This window comes from Salvelinus fontinalis, chromosome 27 (genome assembly GCF_029448725.1).
Source record: "Salvelinus fontinalis isolate EN_2023a chromosome 27, ASM2944872v1, whole genome shotgun sequence".
NCBI classification, from domain to species: Eukaryota; Metazoa; Chordata; class Actinopteri; order Salmoniformes; family Salmonidae; genus Salvelinus; species Salvelinus fontinalis.
Genome location: NC_074691.1, coordinates 39980943 through 39996764, shown reverse-complemented (window position 1 = coordinate 39996764; position 15822 = coordinate 39980943). Strand labels below are relative to the sequence as shown.

Genomic DNA, 15822 nt, shown 5'->3' with positions numbered 1-15822 from the left:
ATAGGTCACGAATGGGTAGCTACTGCCTGGCCAGTCATCTAGCTAGGTACATTTCAGTAATTGTTACCCTCCTAAACTAACTTGAAAATATTTGTCTGAAAATGAACTAGTCGCCAGTTATTGTTGCCTGTGCTGTAATCATGTCTAACCAGTTGGCTAATGTAGCCTGTGGTGTAATCATTTCTAACCAGTTGGCTAATGTAGCCTGTGGTGTAATCATGTCTAACCAGTTGGCTAATGTAGCCTGTGGTGTAATCATTTCTAACCAGTTGGCTAATGTAGCCTGTGGTGTAATCATGGCTAACCAGTTGGCTAATGTAGCCTGTGGTGTAATCATGGCTAACCAGTTGGCTAATGTAGCCTGTGGTGTAATCATGTCTAACCAGTTGGCTAATGTAGCCTGTGTGCGCCCATGAGCTCCCAAGTCTCGATAGCTGGGTCTTTTGGCGTCCACGTTTAGCTTGTTGGATTGGATACTGCATGGCCAGTGTGAGCCACCTTACCAACTAGCTAGCTACATTTCATTCAGTAGCTAATACGGTGGTCACTGGATAAACTATCTATGAGTTGAGTGGAACATATCATCTGATAATTCTGTCCAGTTCACTGCATCGGCCCAATTTTGAAGGAGGCACAAATTGTCGAGATTCAGCGAGCGGTTGACAGAATTGGTGTTTAATTTGTTCCCATTCTGACTCTTCTTGTATTAGGCTTCAGGCATAGTGGACTGTATGTACAGAAGAAAGTTAAGTTTTAAAAGCCAATTATTGTTAATGTCTTTTATGTGAATGTCTACTTTGATAGCTATACAAAATTGTTATCTTATTGCCTTATTGTTATCATATTTAGTCGTTCCAATTTTCGATGTAACTTACACTTACTATGTATTCCCCTCAAAGTTCTTGGTTTATTAATACACAACTTGTGTATGTCTAATATGTAAGACTAAGTGTAATTTGTAGTCTGTTTTGATGCAGATATGTAGATAAAGTGGAACTGACACTGTTTTAGGCAACATGAAATATGATTTCAATCTGGGTAACACTTTATTTGACACCCAGTGTCAACTTTTTACGACAGTCAAAACCATGTCATAATGTCATAAGCACTGACATAACCTGTCCTAATGTGGTCATAACAGTGTCATATATTTAAACCTGTTGTGACAGATATTGTATTTTATGGCTGGTTATGACACCTACCAATAAGCCTGTCAAAACCTAAATGGTTTTCAAATCAGTTTTTTCCTGACAAGAAGTTTCGTTTGAAAGTTTGCTTTCTTAAATCCTTTGTTGTAGTGAATTCTTTACAGTCATGTTTTTTTTCTTTTCATTTTAAATAGCTAAGTAATCATATAAAAAAAAAAAAACTTTTTGACACCGTCATGAAGCATTTTGACCATACCGTGTCACTTGGACATGCTAGCCAGGTCCTCTTGTTATCTATGGTGGTTGTTAGCTTGTGTATAGCTGCAAGGGACACTTCACGTTTTATGGATGATATTTACAGAGTCGGGTGAACTCCATTTCTGACAGGCTGATCAGATTCAATAGCTGCCTCGGAGGCTGATATGTAAGGGTGGGGCCTTTTTTAGAGGCTGTCTTCAAGGAGCCTGTCTATATGAATCAGCATACAAGGCAGCATCAGCCTCTGAGGCTGCTATTGAATCTGATCAGTCTGTCAGTAACAGAGCTCATCCCCTGGATCTGATATGCATCTGCCTAATAAAGCACTTTGACATCAAATTTTATTGGTCACATACACATATTTTGCAGATGCTATCAGAGGTGCGGGGAAATGCTTATGTTTTCATGTAGCTCCAACAGTGCAGTAATACCAAACAATATAAAAAGATACACACAAATCCCCCAAATAAAGATGGCGAGCCTGGTTCTGGTAGTTCCTATTGAGTTTGTTTTTGTATTAACTCAATAATAGACAAGTATTATATTATTAAACAAATATTTAATCACGATCTCTGCTGTTGCTCTGAATTCCCGAAACTTCTCTATTTCGGTCCCTTTCTGTCACTCTCTCTCGATTTCTCGCTCTGTTGCTTTCTCTCTCTCTGTCTCGTGCACTCTCTTTCTCTCTCGCTCTCTGTCTCGCGCTCTCTGTACCTCCTTTCAATTCAAATTCGAAAGGCTTTATTGGCATGGATGGTGTTATCACATACATTGCCAAAGCAAACATATATAGACATGTATCAAATCAACGATGACAGATGGATGATAATAATAATAAAAATAATACTGAGTGAGTAGTAACAATTTAACAGGACACTACAGTAAGACATGAATGAGGACAATGATGAAATACACAGATATAATTGGTCTGGTTGGTTGTTTCACTGGCTGTCCCTGCGGGTGTGACAGGAAGTTACATATTTTGCAGCTTATATGGTACAAAGGTGTTTTTCTCCAAATAGATATTGGATTTTTTTCCTTTTCTGTTTTAGTTTTAACATTTTTATATTTAACATTTTAGCAAAGAAAATTTGCCTGTAAGTCTACATAGTTCTGTTAGTGTAGGAGAAAGTACAGCTCTGCCAGGACCTCTGAGGGTTAGAGTGAGCACAACCTGTCCTCTCTGGGTTGTCGGACCGGTCTGTAACGGATGGTTTTTATGGCCAGGCTGTCCTCTCTGGGTTGTCGGACCGGTCTGTAACGGACGGTTTCTATGGCCAGGCTGTCCTCTCTGGGTTGTCGGACCGGTCTGTAACGGACGGTTTCTATGGCCAGGCTGTCCTCTCTGGGTTGTCGGACCGGTCTGTAACGGACGGTTTCTATGGCCAGGCTGCCCTCTCTGGGTTGTCGGACCGGTCTGTAACGGACGGTTTCTATGGCCAGGCTGTCCTCTCTGGGTTGTCGGACCGGTCTGTAACGGACGGTTTCTATGGCCAGGCTGTCCTCTCTGGGTTGTCGGACCGGTCTGTAACGGACGGTTTCTATGGCCAGGCTGTCCTCTCTGGGTTGTCGGACCGGTCTGTAACGGACGGTTTCTATGGCCAGGCTGTGCTCAATGAGTCTGTACATTTGTCATTGTTTCTCTCAGTTTTCTATCAGTCACGGTGGTCAGATAGTCTGCCACCATGTACTGTCTGTTTAGAGACAAGTAGCATTAGATGTTTTTTGTGGTGTCTTTCCAATAGGTGATATTTTTGATTTGTGATGATTTGAGTGCTGTCCTGTGGCTTTGTTGGATTGGTAGGGGTTAGTGAACTAAGCCTCAGAACCAGATGATTGAGGGGACTCTTCTCTATGGTCACCTCTTGACATTGGAGGACTTAGTAATGGTAGGAGTAGGGGTCAGCAGTTAAAGATTATACAATTTGTTGGCTTTTTTTGGAAATTAATCAGAGGGGAATTGGCATGATTCTACTCTGCTTGCGTTGTTTGGAGTTTCTCTGTACTCCGAGGATGCTCTAACAGAATTCCACATGCAGGGTTCCAGTCGGGTGTTTGTCCCGTCTGTCAAATTCTTGCTTCGTAAGCGGACCCCGCACTTCACTGCCATATAGTGGACCCCACACTTCACTGCCGTATAGTGGACCCCACACTTCACTGCCGTATAGTGGACCCCACACTTCACTGCCATATAGTGGACCCCACACTTCACTGCCGTATAGTGGACCCCACACTTCACTGCCATATGGTGGACCCCACACTTCACTGCCATATAGTGGACCCCACACTTCACTGCACTGCCATATAGCGGACCCCACACTTCACTGCCGTATAGCGGACCCCACACTTCACTGCCGTATAGCGGACCCCACACTTCACTGCCGTATAGTGGACCCCACACTTCACTGACATATAGTGGACCCCGCACTTCACTGCCGTATAGTGGACCCCACACTTCACTGCCATATAGTGGACCCCGCACTTCACTGCCGTGTAGTGGACCCCACACTTCACTGCCATATAGTGGACCCCGCACTTCACTGCCATATAGCGGACCCCGCACTTCACTGCCATATAGCGGACCCCACACTTCACTGCCGTATAGTGGACCCAGCACTGCACTGCCGTGTAGTGGACCCAGCACTGCACTGCCGTATAGTGGACCCCCCACTGCACTGCCGTGTAGTGGACCCAGCACTGCACTGCCGTATAGTGGACCCCCCACTGCACTGCCGTGCAGTGGTATTGGTTCTGTTATTGATTAGAATGTTATGAGCCAGTTTCTAATTTGTGCATCTAATTTAATACATTGTTTAATGGCATAGAAAGCCCTGCTTGCTTTGTCTTTCAGTTCATTCATGGCTAGGTTGAAGTTCCCTGTGACGCTGCAGCTTGACGTTGCCCGTTATGCGTACGTGTGTTCAGTAGAGCCCAGTAAAAAAGTATATCAGTTTCCCTGACATCCGGTCCTTTTTCTGGAATATCAGAATGTTTGTCTTGTTGAGATTGACTGTCAGGGTCCAGGTCTGACAGAACTATAGCAGATGATCTAATGGTTGCTGTAACCATCTCTTGTGTGGGACAACAGCACCAGGTCATCTGACTACAGGAGGCATACGTGTCGTTAAGAGTGAGATCGGGCGCTGTTGATTGCTCAAGCATTTTTCTTTTGTTGCCATTTCATTTATCTAAATATTAAATAGACTTAAACTGAATTTGTTCCGCTGTTTTACTCCTCAGCCTTGGGAAAATAAATATTGACTGCATTTGTTATTAGTGTACATTGATTTGATTACATTTTTTTTCCACCTCCCACACCACTTTTAAATTAAAGTCAAATTTAATCAAATGCTTTTTGGAAATCTACAAAGCATGAGAATTTTGTTTTGATTTACATGTTTTATCAATTAGGGGTGTGTAAGATCTACATATGGTCTGATAATTTGGTCTACAATTTGACTTTTGCTCAGGGTGTTGTGTTCACTCAGAACGTGCAGTGATCTGCTGAATATCTCCCCCAGGTTGCTGATGACACAAATGCCACGATAATTGTTTGGTTCAAATTTGTCTTTATTATTTTATATATTTTTAGTATTAGTCCCTGGTTCCAGATGTCAGGGAAATAGCCTTTACCCAACACTGTTAACCAGTTTAAGTATGGCAGTGATACATTTGGTGCGTGCCACAGTTTGGGAACTACTGGTGTAGAGGGCCACTTTCCCCGACAGGTGTTTGGTATCATTTTCACTATCTGTCAAGGAAAGATAATTGATAACTCACTTTCTGTCTCGCTCTCTCTCTCTCTGTCTATATATATATACACAGGTGTTTGGTATCATGTTCACTATCTGCCAGGGGAAGATCATAGATAACTACGGGACGCTGGCAGGAAACATCTTCCTCTGCGTCTTCCTCTTCATCGGATCGGTCCTCACAGGTAAAGACCTTTTTCTGATGATGATGATGATAATGGTCAAAAGTAGTGCACTACATAGGGAATAGGGTGCCATAGGGCTCTGGTCTAAAGTAGTGCACTACATAGGGAATAGGGTGCCATAGGGCTCTGGTCTAAAGTAGTGCACTACATAGGGAATAGGTTGCCATAGGGCTCTGGTCTAAAGTAGTGCACTACATAGGGAATAGGGTGCCATTGGCTACTGTAATCCAAGTCCACATTCACCCACATGAGAGGAAAGTGAGCCTACTGATTGGGCCTGAAGGTTTAACGCCAGAGAGCTGCTGTGTTATTCCTTAAATCCATCCATACTGGCTACTGGAGAACCTCATGGCTGAAGTCCAAGTTCACCAACATGACAATAGACTATCCCTAACCTCGTCCTCTGGAGCACAAAGGGGGGTGCACGGTTTGATTTTTTGACCCTTACACTACACAGCTGATGGTCAAATTATCAAAGAATGATGATTTAGTTGATTTTATTTGAATCAGATGTGTAGTGCTGGGGCAAAAAACCCAAAACGTGTACCCAGTGGGGGCCTCAGGACCCAGTTTGAGAAACCCTGCACTAGATGATTATGTTAATGATGTGAAGGGTTAAAGGTCAGTCCAGAGGGTTACTGCGGTGGCAGTATTTTGGGGAGAACTATAAAACAATTGAAGTAATAAATCAATGAGCCCTAAACTCCTCTTAAAAAGTAAATACTGGTTATTGGAGACCAGGGCCAAAGTCCCAAGTTCATTTATGTTAATTATTTATTTATATTATGACTAGAAGGGTTAAGGGTCAGCAACAGAGGGGTTACTGCATGGGCAGTACATAAGGTAAACTATAGTTAGTTAAAGGTTCAATTAAACATGTAAATAATTGGTGATCATGAGTTGACTTGTCAATCTGAGCCATGGCATAGATAATGAACTTTGTCGTGTTGTAATATTAACAAAGTCATAAACCATTGTGTTATGAATTAGTCCTTCCCGCTTTTTTATTAAAGGATTTATATCATAGTACGGTGTACCTTTTTTGTATTGAGTGCCCTCTAGTGGAAGCTGTACCTTACTGTCTTTGCTACAGGGAATATTCATTCATGCTATTTGACAAGCAACACAGTGAAACAAATGATGTATTCACCTGGTCCACGTATCAAACTCCCCTCCTCGAAGGCGGAGTGACTGCGGGTTTTCACTACACAGATTGGTTAGGAACTTTCACCCTCACCTGGTTGTCTAGTTCTTAATTGGTTAGTTAGGGACCCTCACCTGGTTGTCTAGGTCTTAATTGGTTAGTTAGGAACCCTCACCTGGTTGTCTAGGTCTTAATTGATTAGTTAGGGACCCTCACCTGGTTGTCTAGGTATTAATTGATTAGTTAGGAACCCTCACCTGGTTGTCTAGGTATTAATTGGTTAGTTAGGAACCCTCACCTGGTTGTCTAGGTATTAATTGATTAGTTAGGAACCCTCACCTGGTTGTCTAGGTATTAATTGATTAGTTAGGAACCCTCACCTGGTTGTCTAGGTCTTAATTGATTAGTTAAGGACCCTCACCTGGTTGTCTAGGTATTAATTGATTAGTTAGGAACCCTCACCTGGTTTTCTAGGTATTAATTGATTAGTTAGGGACCCTCACCTGGTTGTCTAGGTATTAATTGATTAGTTAGGAACCCTCACCTGGTTTTCTAGGTATTAATTGATTAGTTAGGAACCCTCACCTGGTTGTCTAGGTCTTAATTGGTTAGTTAGGGACCCTCACCTGGTTGTCTAGGTCTTAATTGGTTAGTTAGGGACCCTCACCTGGTTGTCTAGGTCTTAATTGGTTAGTTAGGGACCCTCACCTGGTTGTCTAGGTCTTAATTGATTAGTTAAGGACCCTCACCTGGTTGTCTAGGTCTTAATTGGTTAGTTAGGGACCCTCACCTGGTTGTCTAGGTCTTAATTGGTTAGTTAGGGACCCTCACCTGGTTGTCTAGGTCTTAATTGATTAGTTAAGGACCCTCACCTGGTTGTCTAGGTCTTAATTGATTAGTTAGGAACCCTCACCTGGTTGTCTAGGTCTTAATTGGACACCACTGACCTGAACCGTAAAAAACCTGATCATGGAATTGTATAGAGGGATCTGCTGAAAGGTCATGTGATGCAGGCAGGCATCAAAATGGCTGGCACACACCTCTCTAGTCTTACATAAACCCTAAACATGCATGTCAACTTTCTAAGAAATGTATTTCTTCTCTCCAGGCTTCATCAAGTCAGACCTGCAGAGACAGAAGGCCAACCAGTTAGCCAAGGCTGCTGTAAGTGTGGGGGGGGGGTTATGGCAGTGTGTTAAATCTGTTTCTGTGTAGCTATGTAAGCATGTCTGGTGCAGTAATGCGCCTCAATTCACCTCACAGTATTTTGTTGTTGCTCCTAGAATGACTTGTCTCATGCTGGATTGTCTGTGTGTCTGTGTGTCTGTCTGTGTGTCTGTGTGGTTTAATGTCCTCTTTGTGGTTTAATGTCCTCTGTGTCGTGTGTATGTCTGTTAATAACCCCTTACTATATAAATATATATCTCTCAGACAGGCACGTTTTTTCCAGTAAGTCAGAAGTCGTAAAATGTGACCACTTTGCTAGGTGTTGTGACCTCAATAGGACAACCTGATCAGGTCGCTCTCGGAAAACCTAGTAATTTATTGAAAGCAGTAACTCCCCTCAATTCAAAATAACTAATGAAGTTTTGTAAATGTTTGTTTTGGTAACACTTGACATCCCGCGTCAAAACGTTATGGCACGATCATAACAGCTGACATAACTTGTCATAACCTGTCGTAATATGGTCATAACACAGTCATGACATATATTTAACCTATTGTGACACAGTGCCTTCGGAAAGTCTTCAGACCCCCTGACTTTTTCCACATTTCGTCACGTTACAGCGTTATTCTAAAATGGATTAAATAGTTTGATGAAAAAACAATCTACACACAATACCCCATAATGACAAAGCAATAGCAGCTTTGCAGAATTTTCTTTACAAAAATGGAAATATCATATTTACAGCAGCGATTACAGCCTTGAGGGTTCTTGGGTATGACGCTACAAGCTTGGCACACCTGTATATGGAGAGTTCTCTGCAGATCCTCTCAAGATCTGCCCGGTTGGATGAGGAGCGTCGCTGCACAGCTATTTTCAGGTCTCTCCAGAGATGTTGATCGGGTTCAAGTCCGGGCTCTAGCTGGGCCACTCAAGGACATTCAGAGACTTGTCCCAAAGCCACTCCTGCTTTGTCTTGGCTGTGTGCTTAGGGTTGTTGTCGTGATGGAAGGTGAACCTTTGTCCCCATTCTGAGGTCCTGAGCGCTCTGGAGCAGGTTTTCATCAAGGATCTCTGTACTTTGCTCTGTTCATTTTTCAATCGATCCTGAGTAGTCTCCCAGTCCATGCATGATGCTGCCACCCATGTTTCACTGTAGGGATGGTGCCAGGTTTCCTCCAGATGTGACGCTTGGCATTCAGACCAAATCTTGGTTTCATCAGACCAGAGAATCTTATTTCTCATTGTCTAAGAGTCCTTTAAGTGCCGTTTGGCAAACTCCAAATGGGCTGTCATGTGACTTTTACTGAGGGGCTTCTGTCTGGCCACCCTACCATAAAGGCCTGATTGGTGGAGTGCTGCAGAGATGGTTTTCCTTCTGGAAGGTTCTCCCATCTTCACAGGAACTCTAGGGCTCTGTCAGTGACCATTGGGTTCTTGGTCACCTCCCTGACCAAGACTCTTCTCCCCTAATTGCTCAGTTTGGCCGGGCGACCAGCTCTAGGGAGAGTCTTGGTGGTTCCAAACTTCTTCCATTTAAGAATGATGGAGGCCACTATGTTCTTGAGGACGTTCAATGCTGCAGTAATGTTTTGGTACCCTTCCCCAGATCTGTGCCTCGACACAATCCTGTCTCAGAGCTCCACGGACAATTCCTTCGACCTCATGGCTTGATTTTTGCTCTGACTTGCACTGTCAACTGTGGGACCTTATAAAGACAGGTGTGTTCCTTTCCAAATCATGTCCAATCAATTGAAATGACCACAAGTTGTAGAAACATCTCAAGGATGATCAATGGAAACAGGATGTACCTGAGCTCAATTTCAAGTCTCATAGCACAGATTCTCAATACTTATGTAAGTATTTCATTAATTGGTATTGTGTGTAGTTTGATGAGGGAAAAAAATGAATGTTATCAATTTTAGAATAAGGCTGTAACGTAACAAAATGTAAAATAAGAGAAGGGGTCGGAATACTTTCAGAATGCACAATTTTATTTTATGGCTGGTTATGACACTGACAAAAGTGTCAAAACCTACCACACAAGGCAAAACATTCCATTGCACCATAGTCTACTCGTCTCAACAGTATGTTTTTACTTTATATAGCATTTTCTGAAATTGACCCGTATTAAATTATCATTGTAATTGAGCACACATTGATGTCAGACATGCTACCTCAATGCTCTGTTGCTGATGACTGGGATGAACGCAGGACTAGATTTCAGGAGCAGGACAAGACATCCTCTTCTTGACTGATGACTGACATAAGGTCATGTACGTGATTGGCCAATCTGGCTTATATTATTATGATGGTCATAATGCTTCTTGACAGTGTCATAAAGGTTATTTTCTACAATTTATTTAAAATATGAACAAAAACATGACTAAAGTATTCATTACAACAACAGCGAATTTAAGAAACAAACTTTCAAACAAAAGGAAAGTTCTTGGCAGGAAACAAATTATTTGATTAAATCAACAATGTCACTCTATTGTGTTTTGTGTGGAACCCCAGGAAGAGTAGCTGCTGCCTTTACAACAGCTAATGGGGACCCTAATAAAATACCGTATGTAAGAGAGCCATAAAATAACGCAATATATGTCAGAACGATTGTAAATATATGGGTCATGACAGTGTTATGTCAGCTGTTATGACATGATTATGATCGTGTCGTAACGTGTTATGACACTGAGGGTCAAGTCAAGTGTTGCCGTTTGTTTACAACGTCGTACATGGAGGATTTGTTATTGTTGTTTTATTGTTTTTATTGTTGTTTTTCCTGAGAAGTAACATTTTTGGAGATGCAAGGTGTTCTTCCCGACAGCGACCATAACATTATAGTACTTCCAATTAACCCCTGATGTAAAATTTGAAGGTGAATAAAAAATATAAAAAACACTATGTTCCAGGAACACGGAGAGCTCTCTGGTCAGCAGCAGGACTACGGGGCCACGGCTCTAATCAACAAGCCAGACTGCCCTTCTGCTTCTCTTCAGGCTTGATCACTAACCCATATACCCTATAACCCCTACACTCTTAGCTCGAACCTCAGACGGGCCAAGGTAGGGGGCACAGCCAACCAATAATCACCACACGCTTCCCTGTCATTATTCTCTTCGGAGTGAATCCTAACTTCAGCTTTAGTCTCCCCATTCGACATCGGTGTCAAGTCTTAAGTTAGGATTCACTCTCCTGTACACCTTTTGCTTTTGACCAAGAATTTCCTGGAAGCTTTGTAGTGCAAAAATAATCTTAATTTCCCCCCCCCCCATTGGCTAAAAATTTACTTTAGATGATCTAAGTTCTAGGATGTTTTTGGGAAATTAAAAAACGTAACCCTCCGCCCCTCATCTGAATCCTACTGCTGTTCTATTTTCACTTCCCTCAACTCTCCACGCTCCAGATTACATGATTAGACACAGGTTATTTTCACCTACGGTATGTTGAATAAGATGTATGTGATAATCTTTTAACCCTTTAACCTTTTTGATGTGTAGTTCCTAGTACCTGTATGTGTATATTAATGTAGCGTGTTCTTTTAGTTATTTATCTGCTATGGTTACTCAAACAGTTGGTCTGCTTGTATTTCAGACTAATACTGCTTTTGCATCAGGATAAAAAAATTTAAAAAATCTGGTAACTCCAAATTCCCAGATTTCCTGAAATCCCGGTTGTAAGATGCCTCGGAATCAGAAGGGAATAAGCAGAGAAACCTCCAGTTGAGATTGCTGGAAAACCTGGGAAAGTTATTAGAATTTTGCAACCCTAATCAGAATAGTCTTTTTAGTTGGAATGTGATTGGCGGATTGTTTTTTTGATTGACAGGTCCCGGCAGACCCAGAGGATGGGAACATCTCTGCCCCTGCAGTCCTCGACGAAACCAGGTTTTAGAGACGGACGATCTGCTGGACACTCTCTCACACACAAAAAATCACTAGTTTATGACCACTTCCCTTTAACACTGTCCAATAAGGCTGCATTAACACTGGCAGCCCAATTCGGATATTTTCTTTCACTAAGTGGTCTTTTGACCAATCAGATCAGCTCTGAAAAAGATCTGACGTGATTGGTCAAAATACCAATTACTGGGAAAAAGATAAGAATTGGGCTGCCTGTGGAAACGCTGCCTAAGAGTCTTCCACTATTTATGCCTAATTGTGCAAATACCATTTCTTTATTATTTATAGAGAAATGTATGTATGTGTTGTGTGTGTGTGTGTGTTATGTTCGCACACACACAGTGCCTTGGCTTAAAATATTCAGACCCCTTTGTCCACATTTTATTGCGTTACAGCCTGCATTAAAAATCCATTACATTTAGATTTTTGGTCATAATGTCAAAGTTGAAATACAGTACCAGTCAAAAGTTTGGACATTCAAAGGTTTTTATTTTATTTTTTACGATTTTCTACATTGTAGAATAATAGTGAAGACATCAAAACTAAGAAATAACACATATGGAATCATGTAGTAACCAAAAAAGTGTTAACCTCTCTGGGATATGTGGGACGGTAGCGTCCCAATTGGCCAACATCCAGTGAAAATGCAGAGCGCCAAATTCAAACAAATTACTATACAAATTAAACTTTGAAATCACACATTCAATATACAAAATTGAAGCTACACTTGTTGTGAATCCAGCCAACATGTCAGATTTCAAAAATGCTTTACGGCAAAAGCAAACGATGCTATTATCTGAGGACAGCAACCAAACACAGACCATCATATTTCAACTCACCCGGCGCGACACAAAATGCAGAAATAAAGATATAATTCATGCCTTACCTTTGACGAGCTTCTTCTGTTGGCACTCCAAAATGACCCATAAACATCACAAATGGTCCTTTTGTTTGATTAATTCCGTCGATATATATCCAAAATGTCAATTTATTTGGCGTGTTTGATCCAGAAAAACACTGGTTCCAACTTGCGCGACGTGACTAAAAAATATCTCAATAGTTACCTGTAAGCTTTGTCCTTACATCTCAAACTACTTATGTAATACAACTTTAGGTATTTTTTAACGTAAATAATCAATAAAATTGAAGACTGGATGATCTGTGTTCAATACCGGAGGAAAACAACGTGTAGCATGCTTTCTGGTCACGCGCCTCTAACAAACAGTACACTTCACTGGAGCCTCATTCTGAACAGTGTTACTTCTTCATTTCTCAAAGGAAAAACCTCAACCAATTTCTAAAGACTGTTGACATCCAGTGGAAGCGATAGGAACTGCAGGAAGGTCCCTTAGAAATCTGGATTCCCAATGAAAACGCATTGAAAAGAGAGTCACCTCAAAAAAACAAAAACAAATCTGAATGGTTTGTCCTCAAGTTTCGCCTGCCAAATAAGTTCTGTTATAGTCACAGACATGATTCAAACAGTTTAAGAAACTTCAGAGTTTTCTATCCAAATCTACTAATAATATGCATGTCTTAGTTTCTGGGCATGAGTAGCAGGCAGTTTAATTTCTTTTCATCCAAAATTCTGAATGCTGCCCGCTATCCTAGAGAAGCTAAACAAATCAAAATATATTTGATATTCAAAGCAGCCAGCCTTTGCCTTGATGACCGCTTTACATACTCTTGGCATTCTCTCAACCACCTTAATGAGGAATGTTTTTCCAACAGTCTTGAAGGAGTTCCCACATATGCTGAGCACTTGTTTACAGCAATTCCTTCACTCTGCAGTCTGACTCATTCAAACCATCTCAATTGGGTTGAGGTCGGGTGATTGTGGAGGCCAGGTCATTTGATGCAGCACTCCATCACTCTCAAATAGCTTTTACACAGCCTGGCGGTGTGTTTTGGATCATTGTCTTGTTGTTAAGCAAATGATAGTCCCACTAAGTGCAAAGCAGATGGAATGATGTATTGCTGCAGAATGCTGTGGCAGCCATGCTGGTTCAGTGAGTGTTTTTAATTTTAAATATATCACTGACCGTGTCACCAGCAAAGCACCACCTCACCATCTCCTCCATGATTCACGGTGGGGACCACACATGCGGAGATCCTCCGTTCACCTACTCTGCATCTCACGAAGACACGGCGGTTGGAACCAAAAGTCAGACCAAAGGACAGATTTCCACCGGTCTAATGTCCATTGCTCGTGTTTCTTGGGCCAAGCAAGTCTCCTCTTCTTATCGGTGTCCTTTAGTTGTGGTTTCTTTGCATGAATCAGGCCTTCATGGTCGAATTGCTGCAGTCTCCTCTGAACAGTTGATGTTTAGATGTCTGTTAAACTCTGAAGCATTTATTTGGGCTGCAATTTCTGAGGCTGGTAACTCTAATGAGCTTATCCTTTGCAGCAGAGGTAACTCTGGGTCTTCCTTTCCTGTGGCGGTCCTCATGAGAGCCAGTTTCATCATAGCGCTTGATGGTTTTTGTGACTGCACTTGAAGAAACTGTCAACATTATAAAATAATTATTGATTGACTTATCTTCAAAGGAATGGACTGTCGTTTCTCGTTACTTATTTGAGCTGTTCTTGGCATAATATGGACTTGGTCTTTTACCAAATAGGCCTATCTTCTGTATACCCTCCTTCCTTGTCATAATACAACTGATTGGCTCAAACGCATTAAGAAGGAAAGAAATTCCACATGAACTTTTAACAATTCACACCTGTTAATTGAAATGCATTCCAGGTGACTACCTCATGAATCTGGTTGAGAGAATGCCAAGCGTGTGCAAATCTGTCAAGGCAAAGGGTGGCTACTTAGAAGAATCTCAAATATAAAATATATTTTGATTTGTTTAACATTTTCTTTTGGTTACTATATGATTCCATATGTGTTATTTCTTAGTTTTGTTGTCTTCACTATTATTATACAATGTAGAAAATAGTAAAATAAAGAAAAACCCTTAAATGAGTAGGTGTTTCCAAACTTCTGACTGGTACTGTGTGTGTGTGTACAGACCGTATGTGTTTTTTAGCGACATAAAGTATATCTTTTTTCTCTCAAGGTTTCAGTAGCATCGAAGTATTACTAAAACGATCCCAAAGACATGGAACACTTTTCTAAATGTATCCATTGAGCTTTTAGTTTTTGCTAATCTTTGTCTTTTAAAAAAAAGAAGCTCATATCCCCTTGGAGAAATGTTTTTACAAATGCTGATTGCTTGTATAAAAAAAATATAAATTGACATATTGATGACATAAAAAAATCATGATTATTTTTCTAAGGTGCATTATTGTTAACTTAATGAATGGTAGTATTGAGGATTGAGTATTTTTTAAGCAATTTTTTAATCTGTTACTTTTATAGTAACACAAATAACTGATTGTATAGTTGTGTATAATAGTTCATGTTGTTCAGTGAACATGGTGTGCTTATTTACCTGTTGAATAGATGTGTCTGACATTTTGTTGTCATAAAGATTGGTGTCCTAAAGTATTTGAGAGCCTGTTGAAATCTGTAAGATACATCTTTAGCATCACACCCTGCTAGCATCACATGACCAGACTGGCCTTTTACACACCGCATGTACCTCATAAACACTAGGTGGAGACATTGTAATTCTGTTAAAAAAAAAATATTTCACCTTTATTTGTATTATTATCATATTTATTTATTATTTATATTTATATGCCTTTATTTACACCTTTATATTTGAACTAATATTTACACCCCCCTCCCTCCCTGAGCCAGCACCATCCCACACCCCTCCCTCCCTGATCCTTCCCACCCCCCTCCCTCCCTGATCCAGGCCCATCCCACACCCCTCCCTCCCTGATCCAGGCCCATCCCACACTCCTCCCTCCCTGATCCAGGCCCATCCCACACTCCTCCCTCCCTGATCTAGCCCCCCCCCCCCCGATCCAGCCCCATCCCACACCCCTCCCTCCCTGATCCAGGCCCATCCCACACACCCCTCCCTCCCTGAGCCAGCACCATCACACACCCCTCCCTCCCTGATCCAGGCCCATCCCACACCACCCTCCCTCCCTGATCCAGGCCCATCCCACACGCCCCTCCCTCCCTGATCCAGGCCCATCCCACACGCCCCTCCCTCCCTGAGCCAGCACCATCCCACACGCCCCTCCCTCCCTGAGCCAGCACCATCCCACCCCCCTCCCTCCCTGATCCTTCCCACCCCCCTCCCTCCCTGATCCAGACCCATCCCACACCCCCCTCCCTGCCTGAGCCAGCCCCATCCCACACACC

At 41.9% G+C, this 15822-nt stretch overlaps 1 protein-coding gene across 3 annotated transcripts in view; it reads left to right on the top strand.

Moving 5' to 3' along the window:
* The window catches only part of LOC129825564 (feline leukemia virus subgroup C receptor-related protein 2-like), a 57480-nt gene extending 42429 nt beyond the window's left edge, over window positions 1-15051 (top strand). Inside the window, exons 8-11 of one of the 3 annotated variants that reach the window (XR_008754908.1) lie at window positions 5232-5343; window positions 7596-7651; window positions 10565-10717; window positions 11481-15051. Coding sequence is in view for 2 of the 3 variants with exons in the window: in XM_055885748.1 (XP_055741723.1) it covers window positions 5232-5343; window positions 7596-7651; window positions 10565-10657 (261 nt within the window). In the remaining variant the exon portion in view is untranslated. Of the gene's footprint in view, window positions 1-5231; window positions 5344-7595; window positions 7652-10564 lie in introns of all 3 variants that reach the window. The other 2 variants (XM_055885748.1, XM_055885749.1) reach the window with 2 other exon arrangements.
* Window positions 15052-15822: the final 771 nt, after the last annotated feature.